The sequence below is a fragment of the Gracilinanus agilis genome, chromosome X (assembly GCF_016433145.1).
Source record: "Gracilinanus agilis isolate LMUSP501 chromosome X, AgileGrace, whole genome shotgun sequence".
NCBI classification, from domain to species: domain Eukaryota; kingdom Metazoa; phylum Chordata; class Mammalia; order Didelphimorphia; family Didelphidae; genus Gracilinanus; species Gracilinanus agilis.
The window spans coordinates 31,437,358-31,450,241 of NC_058136.1; the positions used below are offsets into that span (position 1 = coordinate 31,437,358).

Consider the following 12,884-nt stretch of genomic DNA (forward strand, 5'->3'; position numbering starts at 1 on the left):
CCTGCATTAGAATGTAAGCTCCTTATGACCTCCTTGTACTTGTTTCCCCAGCATCTACATGCCACACAGGTACCTATTGATTAACACAGGGGAAATAGCAGAAATACAAACAGGTTCCAGTTTCCAACACAGGAAAATATCTCCTTTTGAGGGTTTATTTTCAGTGATATAATAATCTAATTAGAATATCAAAGGAAGGAATCAAAGCAAAGAATGCACTTCCAAAATACCAGTTCCAGGAACTACACTGAGCTATGGGCCATTTCCCTGTGCATTAATAATAAATAGAACAGGAACCCAAACTGGAGTGAAAAAAATCAACCACACCAAGAACTCTCCAGTAGCTGTTACAAAACACTGGATGAATGGCTGGTGGACTATCAAGAGTGGAAAAGCCAACAGAGTTTCTTTTTCAGTAGAGCTAAACATGACAATCTCACCATACAGGCAAGTCTATAGAGACTGCAATAAAGGCCTTCATTTGTCAAGATATCTCTTAGAGTCTACCTCCTGTCAAAGCAGAAGGGCTAATAATTTCTGGATTTGCCTTAGTGATCACTTCATCATTCCAAAAGTAGATAAACCGTCATGAAAAGATTCACTTGGATCTGATTCTCACCAAGAAGGAATTAATTGCTGAGGGAGAAATAATATGAACCTTGGAGGAAGCGGACCTTTTAGAGATTGTGACAGAAAAGAGAAAAGTCAAGCATAGAATGACACATACAACAGATTTGGGGAGAAGAGATTTCAGTGGATTCAGAAGCAGGCTAGCTAGACTGGCACAAATATTCTTTAGGGGATATTAAACCAGAAAAAATAGGAAGATCTCATGAAAGAAATTCTGAAGACAGAAAGAGAAACAATTTTTAGGAGGAAGAGGAGAAAGAAGTTCTACAAGACAAATTTAGATGCCTGGAGAACTTGTTGATCAACTTAAAATTTTAAATGGCACATAAATTAGTCAGAAGCAAAGAAATGTAAGGGAGAATAGAAACAAAACTATGGAGTGATTCTAGAAAAACTTCCAGGAGTTAATCAGAATGCATTGAGGGTGATAAGGAAAGATAAGGCCAACAAAAAAGGGGGGTATTTTTTTTTAACATTCAGAGAATAAAAGAAGGGATAGAACTCTTGTGTAAGGGGGTGAGGGTTCAATGATAATAACTGAAATATTTTTATTCTTATTATTTTTTCCTACAAGGAGAAATGACCTTGGAACTGGAAAAGTTAAGAAAAAATAAATACATACCAGGGGAAATGAGGAGAAAAGAAGAGAGTACTCAACTGATCTTATTATGTTCAAGTCACCTGGTCTAGATGAACTACATCTCTGGATACTGAAAGAACTGATGGGTGACTAGCAAAGATATCTAAAATACTGTGGAGAACAGCAAAGGAACCCCAATGCTAAAAAAGGAAACACATTTTGAGGTTTATTTGTTTATGGGTTTTTTCCTAAGGAGAAAGAAGGAAACAAGTAAACAGTGAGCATTACTCTGATGCCTGGCAAAATTCTGGAACCAACTGCCAGAGATGGTCAATGAACAGCTAAAAAAGGAAATGAAGATTGAAAAGGACAGTTTCATCAAGAAAAAGTAATGCCAAACTAAACCTGATTTTCCTATTTGATGGCTATGAAACTTTTAGATTATGAGATCTATCAACAAAAAACATTCTCAATCTACCTAGAAGCTTGCTGTTTTTAACCTACATTGTTTTATTTTATGGTTCCAAAATGTAATTTACAAAGATTTAAGCAAAGTGACTGATAAAGTCTCTCGGAGTATGACTATGGAAAAGACTGATACAGAACTAGCTGAATTGCCAGATAGAATATTTCTTAATGGTTCAATATTGATTGAAAGAAGGTCTCTTGTGGAGTGGAATAGGGATTTATGCTTGGTCCTATGCCACTTAAAGTTACCACCAATGTTAGAGTGAAGCAAAGTCAAGCTGGATGCCAGGGAAATTTTCCTAAAAATTAATTAGAATATGTTGCCTCAGGGAGCAACTGGTCACTCCTTTGTGGTGGTTTTCAATTAAAGGTTGGACAGTATGTAGCCAGATATGTTGAAGAAGGGACTCTATTTGCAGGTATGGTTTGGACTAGATGACTATTTGTTTCTAATAGTGTAAACAAAGTAGGAGACAGGGATTCTGGAGTTTATATGTCTTGATCTCTGTCCCCTTTCTCTCTTTTTGGTAACTACAATGCAAGTCATTCCCTGCTGCTGCTGCTCTTACCTTTTGGTTCTATTCTAGTGGCTGAAGAGAGTGGCAAATAATGGCCAGCCTGCCATCTGGGCCTCCATATTCCCTGGCCTTGTGTCTCAAGTAGCAGAGGACTGGCTTTGCAGCCTTTTTCTCACCTTTCCTTCTATGAAGTCCATGTACTCTTACATGTGGAAAGGCCCCACTGGGTTTAAGAGAGTTACGGATTATAATCTTGCAGCTAGGTGGTGCAATGGATAGAGATTTAGACTTGGGAGTCAGAAATACTTGAGCAGAAATACAGCCTTCCTAGCTGTATATACTGTATACACTTCCGAGCTGTCTAATTTTGCCACTTAACCTGCTTGTGCTTCTGTTTGCTCATCTACAAAATGAGAATAGGAATAGTACCAACAGTTGTCAGAAAGGGCTGTGCAAACCTCAAAGCACAACTGATAATATTGCTAGCTATTCTTAGTGTACAAACCACTCTACTCTCTCCAAAGTTATCGATGATCACCTAACTGGCAAATCCAATGACCTTTTCTCAATCATCATTCTCCATACTTTTCACACTGCCCATCACCCTCTTTATCCTTAAAACATTTTTCTCACTAGATTTTTGGGGCCCTGCTCTCTCCTGGTTCTCCTCCTAGCTGTCTGCCCAATCTATCTCACTCTCTTTGCTGGAACCTTACCCAGATCATACCCACTAGCCCTGGGTGTCCAACACAGTTCTGTTCTAGGCCCTTTCAAATTCTTCTACATTATTTCACTTGGTGATCTCATCAGTTCCCTTGATTCAAAGCATTTTCTCTAAGTTAATGATTCTCAAATCTACCTATCCTCTCCTAACTTCACAAAGGCCTTATAAGTGCCTTTCAGACCCTTGAACTAGATGTCTGGTGGACATCTTAAACTCAAAATGCCTAACACTGAACTCATCTTTCCCCATAAAAACACACTGTCAAGGGCACCACCATCTTCCCAGTCTTGCATGCTTGCAACCTAGGTATCATCCTAATTTCTATGTTTTACTATCACCACCACAATATTCAAACTGTGGACAAGGCCTGCCAGTTTCACTCTTACAATATATATCCAATATGTCTCCTCCTCTCCTCTTGTACCACCATAGTACAGGATCATCTCACACTCGGACCACTACAACAACCTGCTGGTGGGTCTCTCCCTACTCCAAAACCATCTTCCACTGAGCCATTAATGTGATTTTCGTAAAGCACAGATTCAATCATGCCATCTATCCTACTCAATGAACTCCAGTGGCACACTATCCCCTCCAGGATCAAAAACAAAATTCTGTTTGGCATTCAAAGCCCTTCGTGATCTAGATACCCCTCCACCAGCAGCACCACACATACACATCCGATCTTCTTATACTTTAGCCTTTCTATACATCTACTCTAGTCAGTCCAGTGACATTGGCCTCCTTGGTACTACACAAATAAGAAACTCCATTTCCCAATGTCATGCATTGTCTCTGGCTGTCCACCATGACTAGAACACTTTCCGTGTTCACTTCTACCTCTTAAGATTTCCTAGCTTACTTAAAGGCCAAACTTACATATCACCTCGTGTGGGAAACCTTTCCTAATCCCTCTTAATTCTAATGTTATCCTTCTGTCAATTATTTCCTATTTTTCCTGTAGAGAGTTTGTTTATACATGTTTGCCTGTTGTTTCCTCCATTAGACTATCAGCTCCTTGAGAACAGGGATTATCTGACCTCTTGGTGTACCTCCTGTGCTTAGCACTAATGATTAGGGACAAGTTAACAAACTATTTGTGAGGGTACTTAACATCCTTTGAATTAAATGTCATGGGATCCTATCATTACATCTTTACCTCTCTACCCCAACATAACACAAAATGCTTCTTACATTTTATGTTAGATACATTCCATACACAAGAATGTGGGTTACAAAAAGATTATTTTAAAAGTCTCTCAACCTTGCAAATAATGATGAAGCATATTTACAAGGACAGAGAGGCAGGAAGCATGCTCATTCTTTATTATCAATGCAAAAGCATCTACTTGAAGATCCCACTCCTCTTTCACTATTGGGGCCACCTACCACCTCTGGCAGAAAGTAGATTTGTAGGTCATTAGGTTTATTAAAAAAGAAGCAAATCTGGATGGTGCTGGCTTGGCCAAAGGTTTCAAACAGAAAGAAGTAAAAGTAGAGAGATACAATGAACCCACTTACCTCCACCAGAATTTTTATTGGGCCTCCTTCCACCATCATTAAGTCCATCATTTCTATCATCCAAGGCATCGCTCAAGTCAAAACCAAGAAGTTCAGAATCTCCAAGGAAAAGAAAAAAAAAGACAAACTGATTAATGAGGTTAAATAAGAATCTTAAAACACCATGTCATGCCCTCTTCTCCTATCAAATAGTGTATATAAAAGCTAGATATCACAGAGAAACAAAAACCCTAACACCAGACATGACCATTTCAAATAAATCAACTCATAACTCTAAATGCTGGGAAAGGGAGTCAACAGATGATCCAAAACACAGACCATACAAAAACTTCAACATGGCACGTTGGAATGCATTTTTTGGGGGGGTTTGCTTCCCAACACAACTTTCAAAGTTAGAGTTTTCTCAGGCTAACAATCAATTTTGTGCACCCAGTCCCAATCAACAGTCAAGACTATAGTTGGGAACAAACTAGCAGGAGCTACATTACAATTGAAAGACTGATGGCAGATTACATCTCAATAGACTTGAGAAGTCAATAGACTTCTTCCTAGCTATTTCTTTGGAAGTTCCAGTTTCCAAAATTATTTCTTTGTTAAAAACAAGTTCATCTGTTTAGCCTAGTTCATCTATGCAATGCAGAACTGTTCTCACATGCTTCTACAATTAGACTTCTAGACTCTAGAGGGGTGCCTTTCTGGTCGGGCTTGATTAACACTGCCTCTGTGAAAACTGGGCTTTAAGAGTTTGAAAACACAAAATGACAACTAGCCAGGAAGCCTAGTGAAGCAGAAAATACAACTAACTGAAGTGACTGATTTAAACAGAAAATCTTGGTTGCTTCAATTCAAAACTTACGAAGCATCTGTTAGAAGCAAGGTACTGTGCTAGGTGCTACTACTGGGTTATTTCATAAATCCGGAGAATAAGACTGAGGCTCAAAATTATCCTAATCATCTTCCTTCTCCTAGTGCTAAAAAAAAAAAAAAAAAAAAAAAAAAAGCCAGCTAAGTAGGGGTTCTGGTTGACCAAGTTCTAACATCAAGTATTTTACTTGATCAAGTTGATCAAGTGTTTTATCAGGAGCAGCAAGCACCTTTCATACTAACTGTCAATGAAGACAAGAGATTCTGATTTGAAACAAGCCTGGGGAAAATATAAACAGTGATTGCCTATATTAAATATAGGAGAGAAGGGGAGAAAGACAAAGGAAGTAAGAGAGACAAAGGTGAGAGAACATTCACAACACACACACAAAATGTACTGGTCATCAGTTTCACTAAGGCAGCAATAGGAGCATGAGTCCAGTGATAGAGATGATGAATTACCTGTTTTCTTTGGAGGGGATTTAGTGGTTGTCTGAAGGTCTAAGGCATGATACAAGTCAAAATCTACAAAGTAAGCAAAAGATCTAGTCAAATGTCACAGAATCCACATTGATCCAAGGTAAAGCTTTCTTAAATTCTCTGACCAAAAGCACCTCCATCCCAATACAAGAATCATACTGAAAACAGCCCTTGCACTGAGCTACCAGGTAACTTTTCCTAACATACCACATCTGTTCCTTCCCTACTCAACCCTCTCATTCTTCTGGCTACCTGAAGGAAACACTAAATTTAAAAATGAGTCTTGGCTCCTAAGTCTCCATCAACTTCCTACTAAAGGAAAGGAGTCTCACATTGATTGGATTCCATAATTTATTTATTAGGTACCTCCAACGTGCCTATACCAAGCATCAGGGATATCAAGAGAAAAGTGAAATAGTTGCTGTCCTTAAGGAGCTTACATCCTATTGAAAGAAATATTTTATATGCAATTGAAAATATAACACATAGAAAATAAATGCAGTTAGATTGCAATTAGTGGGAATAATGAATTCCATTAAAAAAGCATACCATTCATTTCACAATATTTTAAATTATAATATATAATATAAAATGTGTTCATTGGCTCTAGCCTAAAGGAAATGTACAATGAATTTTTTTTAAATAAAAAAGTATTTCTGATAAAAGATATATCTACACTGATGATATGACCAAAAGATATTGTCATATAAAAGATTTAAGTAGCATAGACTAAACAATCTTCACTTACATTAAATCTTCACAAATACATTATTAAGTTCCATGCCCATAGTATCACAAAATGAACTAACTGTACTTAAATGAACTGTGACATGAACTAAAATCACTAATGTTTTCTAATGTTTAAAACTAATACCTACCACTTTCTTATTTTCTATAGTTTATTAATAATCACTTGAAATAGAAAAGGTAGATAAGCATAGATTTAATGTCTCTTACTCCAAGTCTGTCTGACCACCTGTAGCTTCAGCCTCCTTCCTTGCTCCAGGAAGTTCTGAGCCAAAAAGACCTAGGTGGGCTCCACCCAAACCCTTTTATCATGTAGATAAAGAGTTGGACCAGTTTGGCAATCCAGAAAGGGGGAGGGGATTAAATTCCCTTTACACAGCCTTAAATGTGATGATAGTAGTCCTTATAATACTTTCTACAGATGAGCTAAAATAATTAAAAAACTAGTATTCAAAACCAGCTTTAGTCTTTCATCTTTTTCTAATTTGACTGTCAAAGAACTAGAAATGATCAATGGCTATAGCCTCCAAGAATATAAGGATTTCAAGAAAGATAAACAGGCATTGATTTTATTTTAAAATTACATTCTGCCTTACAGTCCAATAAAAATGTTAAGCAATCTTAAGACAATCTAAATCCAAATTTAATTTTTTTCCTTCTTAGGAGTGTTAAAATCTTTACCTAGCTCACCTAGCAATGAAATAGTTCACATTTTCTTCTACTATTTCATTATTTTGATTGATTTATTGTTTTTTGACATCTCATGGAGTCATTAGTTTCTACCTGACCAATTCTAATTTTTAAGGAATTATTTTCTACAGTCACTTGTGTTATCTTTTATCATTTGTCTAATTCTGTTTTTCAAAAGTTAATTTGATCAATAAATTTGTGCATATCTTTTACCATTGGGTCAATTCTGCTTTTAAAGAAGTTCATTTCTATAGTGAGATTTTGGTACCTCTCATCATTTAGAAAATTTTGTTTTGTAAGGTGTTATTTTCATCAATTTTTGTTTGTTCCTCTTTTATCAAATTAATTCTTTTTTCATAATTTTCTTGCATCCCACTCATTTCTTTTCTTTCTTTCTTTCTTTCTTTCTTTCTTTCTTTCTTTCTTTCTTTCTTTCTTTCTTTCTTTCTTTTTTTTATAACATTCTTACTAAGTATCAGTTCCAAGGCAGAAGAGTGGTATGGGCCAAGCAATTGGGAAACAGCTAAAGAATACCTGAGGCCAGATCTGAAACCAGGACTTCCCATATCCAGACCTGGCACTCTATCCACTGAGCCACCTAGGTGACTCTCTTATTTGTTTTTTAAAACCATTTTTTACTCTTTTTTTTAAGCTCTTCCGAGAATACTTGTTGGGCTGGTGTCCAATTTACACTTTTCTTTCAGACTTTACTCATGACTACTATTTTCACATCGGTTTCTTCTCAGAATTTGTGTCTTGATTTTCCTAGTCACCAGAGTACAAAGGTATGGGGTCAAGGTTCTTTTGTTGTTTGCTAGCTTTTTCAGCCTAATTTTTGATGTAGAAATTTATGATAAAGTTTTGCTCTACTCAACTGGAGGAAAAGGGAGATGGCATTGTTCCAAGCTATAGGCTTTTTCACATCACTGTTTTCACAGCTAGTTCTGGGAGTTTGTAAGCAATTGGTGCTTCCAAGGAGGTGCTGTGGTCCTTACACAGGAAGAGGGCCTGATTCCTTGCAGCCAAAAGGGCTAGCACTCCTCTCTGCCCTGGAACTATGACCAGGACCTTGCTCCCTTATAACCCTAAGTCCTCCTCCTTGAACTAAAATTGCAAACTGGAACTAAGTATGAGCAATGGACAGTACCCAGTACTATACCCAGAGCTAGTAAATGGGTCCCCTGTAATTTCTTTCTGACAAATTGTATAATCTACTTATTATCTCTGGGCTGAGAGCTCCTGCTGCCTCTGCCATAGCCCCCTCCAAGGCTCACAGTTAAAATTGCTGGTACATTCATTCTTAGCCAGTCCTAATACCAGCATGACAAAGATCTCTCCTTTCTACCTCTTAAGTCATCCTGGGTTGGAAAACGTACCATACCGATATTTTCTTGTTGATGTCACTCCAGAATTTGACTTAAATACATTAATTTAAAGTTGTTTAGAGGGAACTGCTGGGAGAGCTGAGCTGTAATGCTCCTTCTATTCTGCCATCTTGGCTCCATCTTTTTTCATACATGCCTGGAATGTTCTTTATCATCAGCTCAGAATCAAGAATTTGCTATGAAGGGTTCATGCCCAATGTACTGGCCTCTCTGGCTTCCTAAAAATCTCTATTAAAATCTTATCTTTTGCATGAAGCCTTCCCCAATCTCTCTTAATTCCAATGCCTTCACCTGGTAAATTATTTCCAATTTATCTTATACATAAATTGTTTTAACATATGTGTTTGCATTTTATCTCCCCCCAATATTGTGAGCACCTTTGAAGGCAGGGATGAGAAAATCAAACTGTTTCTGATTCCATTTTGTAACTGAGTATTCTATATCACCACCAACATTTTATATAATCACCTAAAGTTGTGTTCCTTTGTCTTTAAGTTAAATTCAGAAGTTCTAAGTTTAAAAGTTCAGATTTCCTGTAACAATCAGTTTTCTTCTATGAGTTAGTTTTAAAAGTTCAGGTGTCCTATAAATCACTTTTCATTGAAAGAAAATCTCTAGACCACGGCTATCCTTGACCAATTAGTGAAAGTCTGTTATCTCTATACCACTAGTTTACTTGCATAATTAAAGGAATATGTTATCTAGATACCAATAGTTATTCTTGTAGGATACAGGGAAGGCTTAATCAATCAGCAATTTCCTAGCAACAGGAAGGAAAGAGGGGTTGTTGGTAGCCCCACATACCTAAGATCCATCCAATCATACTCTTGCCCATGCCTATGATGCTTCTGATTTTGTAACCAATCATATTGTTTCCCTAGCTATGATTCTGCCTTCTAATTTTTATATGTTTGTCCTTTAATCTATAAAAACCTCACTTGAGGTTTTGGGTTTTTATTTTTGGCTGAGGAGCTAAGAGACCTCTTTAGTTGGTAACTGATAATTTTACCAACCAATTGATCATGCTCAGAGCTTGATGCCTTGGCCTACCTTAATTTCAATTAGAACAGGCTTTTAAAAAATCTCCTTATATTCCTAGTGTTTAGAACAGGTGCATAATTTAAAGGATTAAATGTAAATGTGTTTTTCTTTTCTGTTCTTTTCTCTTCTTTTATAAACCTCCAAATTAAGCCTGCTTATGTTTTTACTACTTAAAAACAGTCACAAAAGATACCTAAGTGACTATGTTAAAAGATCATGAATATAAAACACTGTGTATATCCTAAAGCACTATTTTAAAAGTTAGCTATCATCGTAAACCATGTCACTTTGCAGCTGTGTTCTGTTTACACATATTATCTCAATCATCATCACAATGCTTACAGAAAGTACACACAAAAATAGTCAAATGGATCTGTGTTCTCATCAGTTCAGGGATTCCCTCTCTGATAAAACAGATTCTAACCTGTGCTCATTCTGTGTAATTCTTTCCTATCATTTCTCAAAAGTTTGACAGCTGAGTAGCTCAGTGAATTGTGAGCCAGGCCCAGAGACGGGAGGTCCTGGGTTCAAATCTGGCCTCAGACACTTCCCAGCTGTGTGACCCTGGGCAAGTCACTTGACCCCCATTGCCTACCCTTACCATTCTTCTGCCTTAGAGCCAATACACAGTATTGACTCGAGACAGAAGGTAAGGGTTTTAAAAAAAAAAAAGAAGTTTGACAGAGGAGTTTACATCCAATGCACTGGAACGTTATGACTTCATTAACAACTATGTATACTCAAGGAAAAACAAATTCCCACACCGGCTAGGTCTCATTTTGCATCTTGAGTCCAAACATCACCACATAAGGAGGTGGGCAGCATGGTTAATCATTGGTACTCTGGAATTATAGTAGATCAGAATTCTTAAGTCCCTCCAAATTATTTTTTTTATGTTATTGTTATAATCTAAATTGTTTTTCTGGTTCTGCTTATTTTACTCTTCATCCCTTCACACAACTTATCTCGGATTTCTCTAAAACCATCTATTTCATGATTTCTTAAAAGTATTATATTTTTATCATATTGCATTGCATTAATATTCGATAATTTGTTCAGCCATTTCCCCATTAATGAGCACCCCCTTAGTTTCCATTTACTTGCAACAAGAAAAAGGGCTGCTATAAACATTTTTATACAAATAGGATCATTTCCTCTTCTCCCTATTCAAATATATGACAGATATACTATGAGACAAGCTCTAGGAGGTATGTTGAAAACTGAGTAATAAACATTCTTCATCCATTTGGTCTTCCTATGTATATGGGCAGGCCAAAATTCTTTGATGACAGATTTTTTTCTTGGAGGCTCTGTATGGTCTTGGGGATTCATTCAATCAACATAATGCCATCTGCAAACAGATGCATCTCACCATCCACAAAGCCTCAACATAGCAAGGAATGGCTTTTTAAGCACAGATCGCCTTTAACTAATGTTCATGACTAGAGGGGAACTGAACAGGGTTAGTTCTGTTATTACATCTTCTAAGAATAAGACAGCATTGTGTCCTACTGTTTCATTATCAATAAACAGCAATCACAATGGGATCTTATATTCTTAAACTTTTCATTTAATCAATCTTTAATAAAGATGTGTTCCATTTTACATATGCCAAATATATGCTATTGCTACTATCCTCATTTTACAAATGAATAAACTAAAGTTCTAAGAAGTGAAGTAATTAACCCAAGGTCACACAGATACTTGGGAGTCTTCTAATAACAATAGAGCAAAAACAAAAATGAAAGCCTCCAAATTAGGAATAAAGCAAATCCACTTACCAGATGGAGGATTTTGTTTGGCCTTGCCACTTCCACGTCTGAATCGTTCAATTTGTTTGTACAAAGAGTCAGTCCAGTCAAATCTTAAATCTTTGGCAACCTCTAAAAACAGAAAAAGGGCCAATGAAATGCAGTAATAGTACTTTATATAAGAAATATCTCTTGGCTACTTGAATAGGATATGGAGTTTACTTTCCAGGTATACTGCTACAGTTAGAAAAAGAATAGTTGTGAGAAACAGATGTCTCCTTCCTCCAAACCCTATTCTTCATTCTCAATGTATCACTAAGTACCTCCCAAAACTCGGTGTTCACCAATGGTATTACCTGCTCTAGCTTTACTTTCTTACCTTCCAAAGGATGATCCCACAATAAATCTGTTTAATTATACATTATCTTCCACTTCTGAATTCCTTGCCTCCTTGTCCTATAGCTACAAAAGCTTTGCCAAACCTAACCTTGCATACCATCATGCGGCTTCTCTGCTCTTCACTGGCTAGAAACCATTTCTAGAATGGTCTCCTGCTTCACATGTTTTCTGGTGTCCCTGGTCTTCATGAAAGCTTAAATCCCATTTTCTTCAAAAGAACTTTCCCAGTTTCTCCCACTCTCCAACTATTAGTTTCTTCCATCTGAGATTATAATTTCTATGACAGAAAGTAAGGGTTTAAAAAAAATGCTTAGTAACTGACTGGGTCCATTACAAATCTATGTTATTAAGACAACCAACCCTACTATTCATTCCTAACTTACTCTTTCCCTTTCCTCAGAGATGGAACCTATTTCCAAACCTACTCTCTTTCCAACAAAAGGATACCACTATCACCACTGCTCTGTCTGAGAAGAGCATCTTGCCTGATCCTTTACTGAAAAACTAAGAACATCACCTTCTCCTAGTCTACATATGTCAAAACCCCTTGACCACAGCTAGGTGGCTCCAGGGACTGAGAGCCAGGCCTAGAGACAGAAGGTCATGGGTTCAAATGTAAACTCAGACACTTCCTAGCTGTGGGATCCTGGGCAAGTCACTTACACCCCATTGCTAGTCCTCACTGCCCTTCTGTGTTCCTTGGAACCAAAACACAGTATTGATTCTAAGATGGAAGGTAAGGGTATAGGAAAAAAAAAAAACAAACCTTGATATTATTACTTATCTTCTCCCCCTTTCCTCTAGCATATAGTGACTAAGTGGTTTTTCTTTCTGCCAAGAACAATCCCTCTCTTCTTGTATTTAATCTTATTCCCACATTTTTCTTTTTTTAATTTGAAATTTTTTATTTAATTTTGAATATTTTTCCATGGTTACATAATTTATGTTCTTTCCCATCTCCCTCAACAAGCAATTCCACTGGGTTTTAGATGTGTTATTGATCAAGACTTATTTCCATATTGTTAATATTTGCATTGCGCTTACAGTCTACAACCCCAATCATATCCCCAATGACCCATGTGATCA

At 37.0% G+C, this 12,884-nt stretch overlaps 1 protein-coding gene across 1 annotated transcript in view; it reads right to left on the reverse strand.

Moving 5' to 3' along the window:
- Window positions 1–12,884, reverse strand: part of CD99L2 (CD99 molecule like 2) — a 179,734-nt gene that overhangs the window by 63,614 nt on the left and 103,236 nt on the right. Inside the window, exons 4-6 of the mRNA XM_044682789.1 lie at window positions 11,430–11,531; window positions 5,768–5,830; window positions 4,442–4,540 (exon numbers count right to left, since the gene is read on the reverse strand). Of these exons, the coding sequence (XP_044538724.1) occupies window positions 4,442–4,540; window positions 5,768–5,830; window positions 11,430–11,531 (264 nt within the window). The remainder of the gene's footprint in view (window positions 1–4,441; window positions 4,541–5,767; window positions 5,831–11,429; window positions 11,532–12,884) is intronic.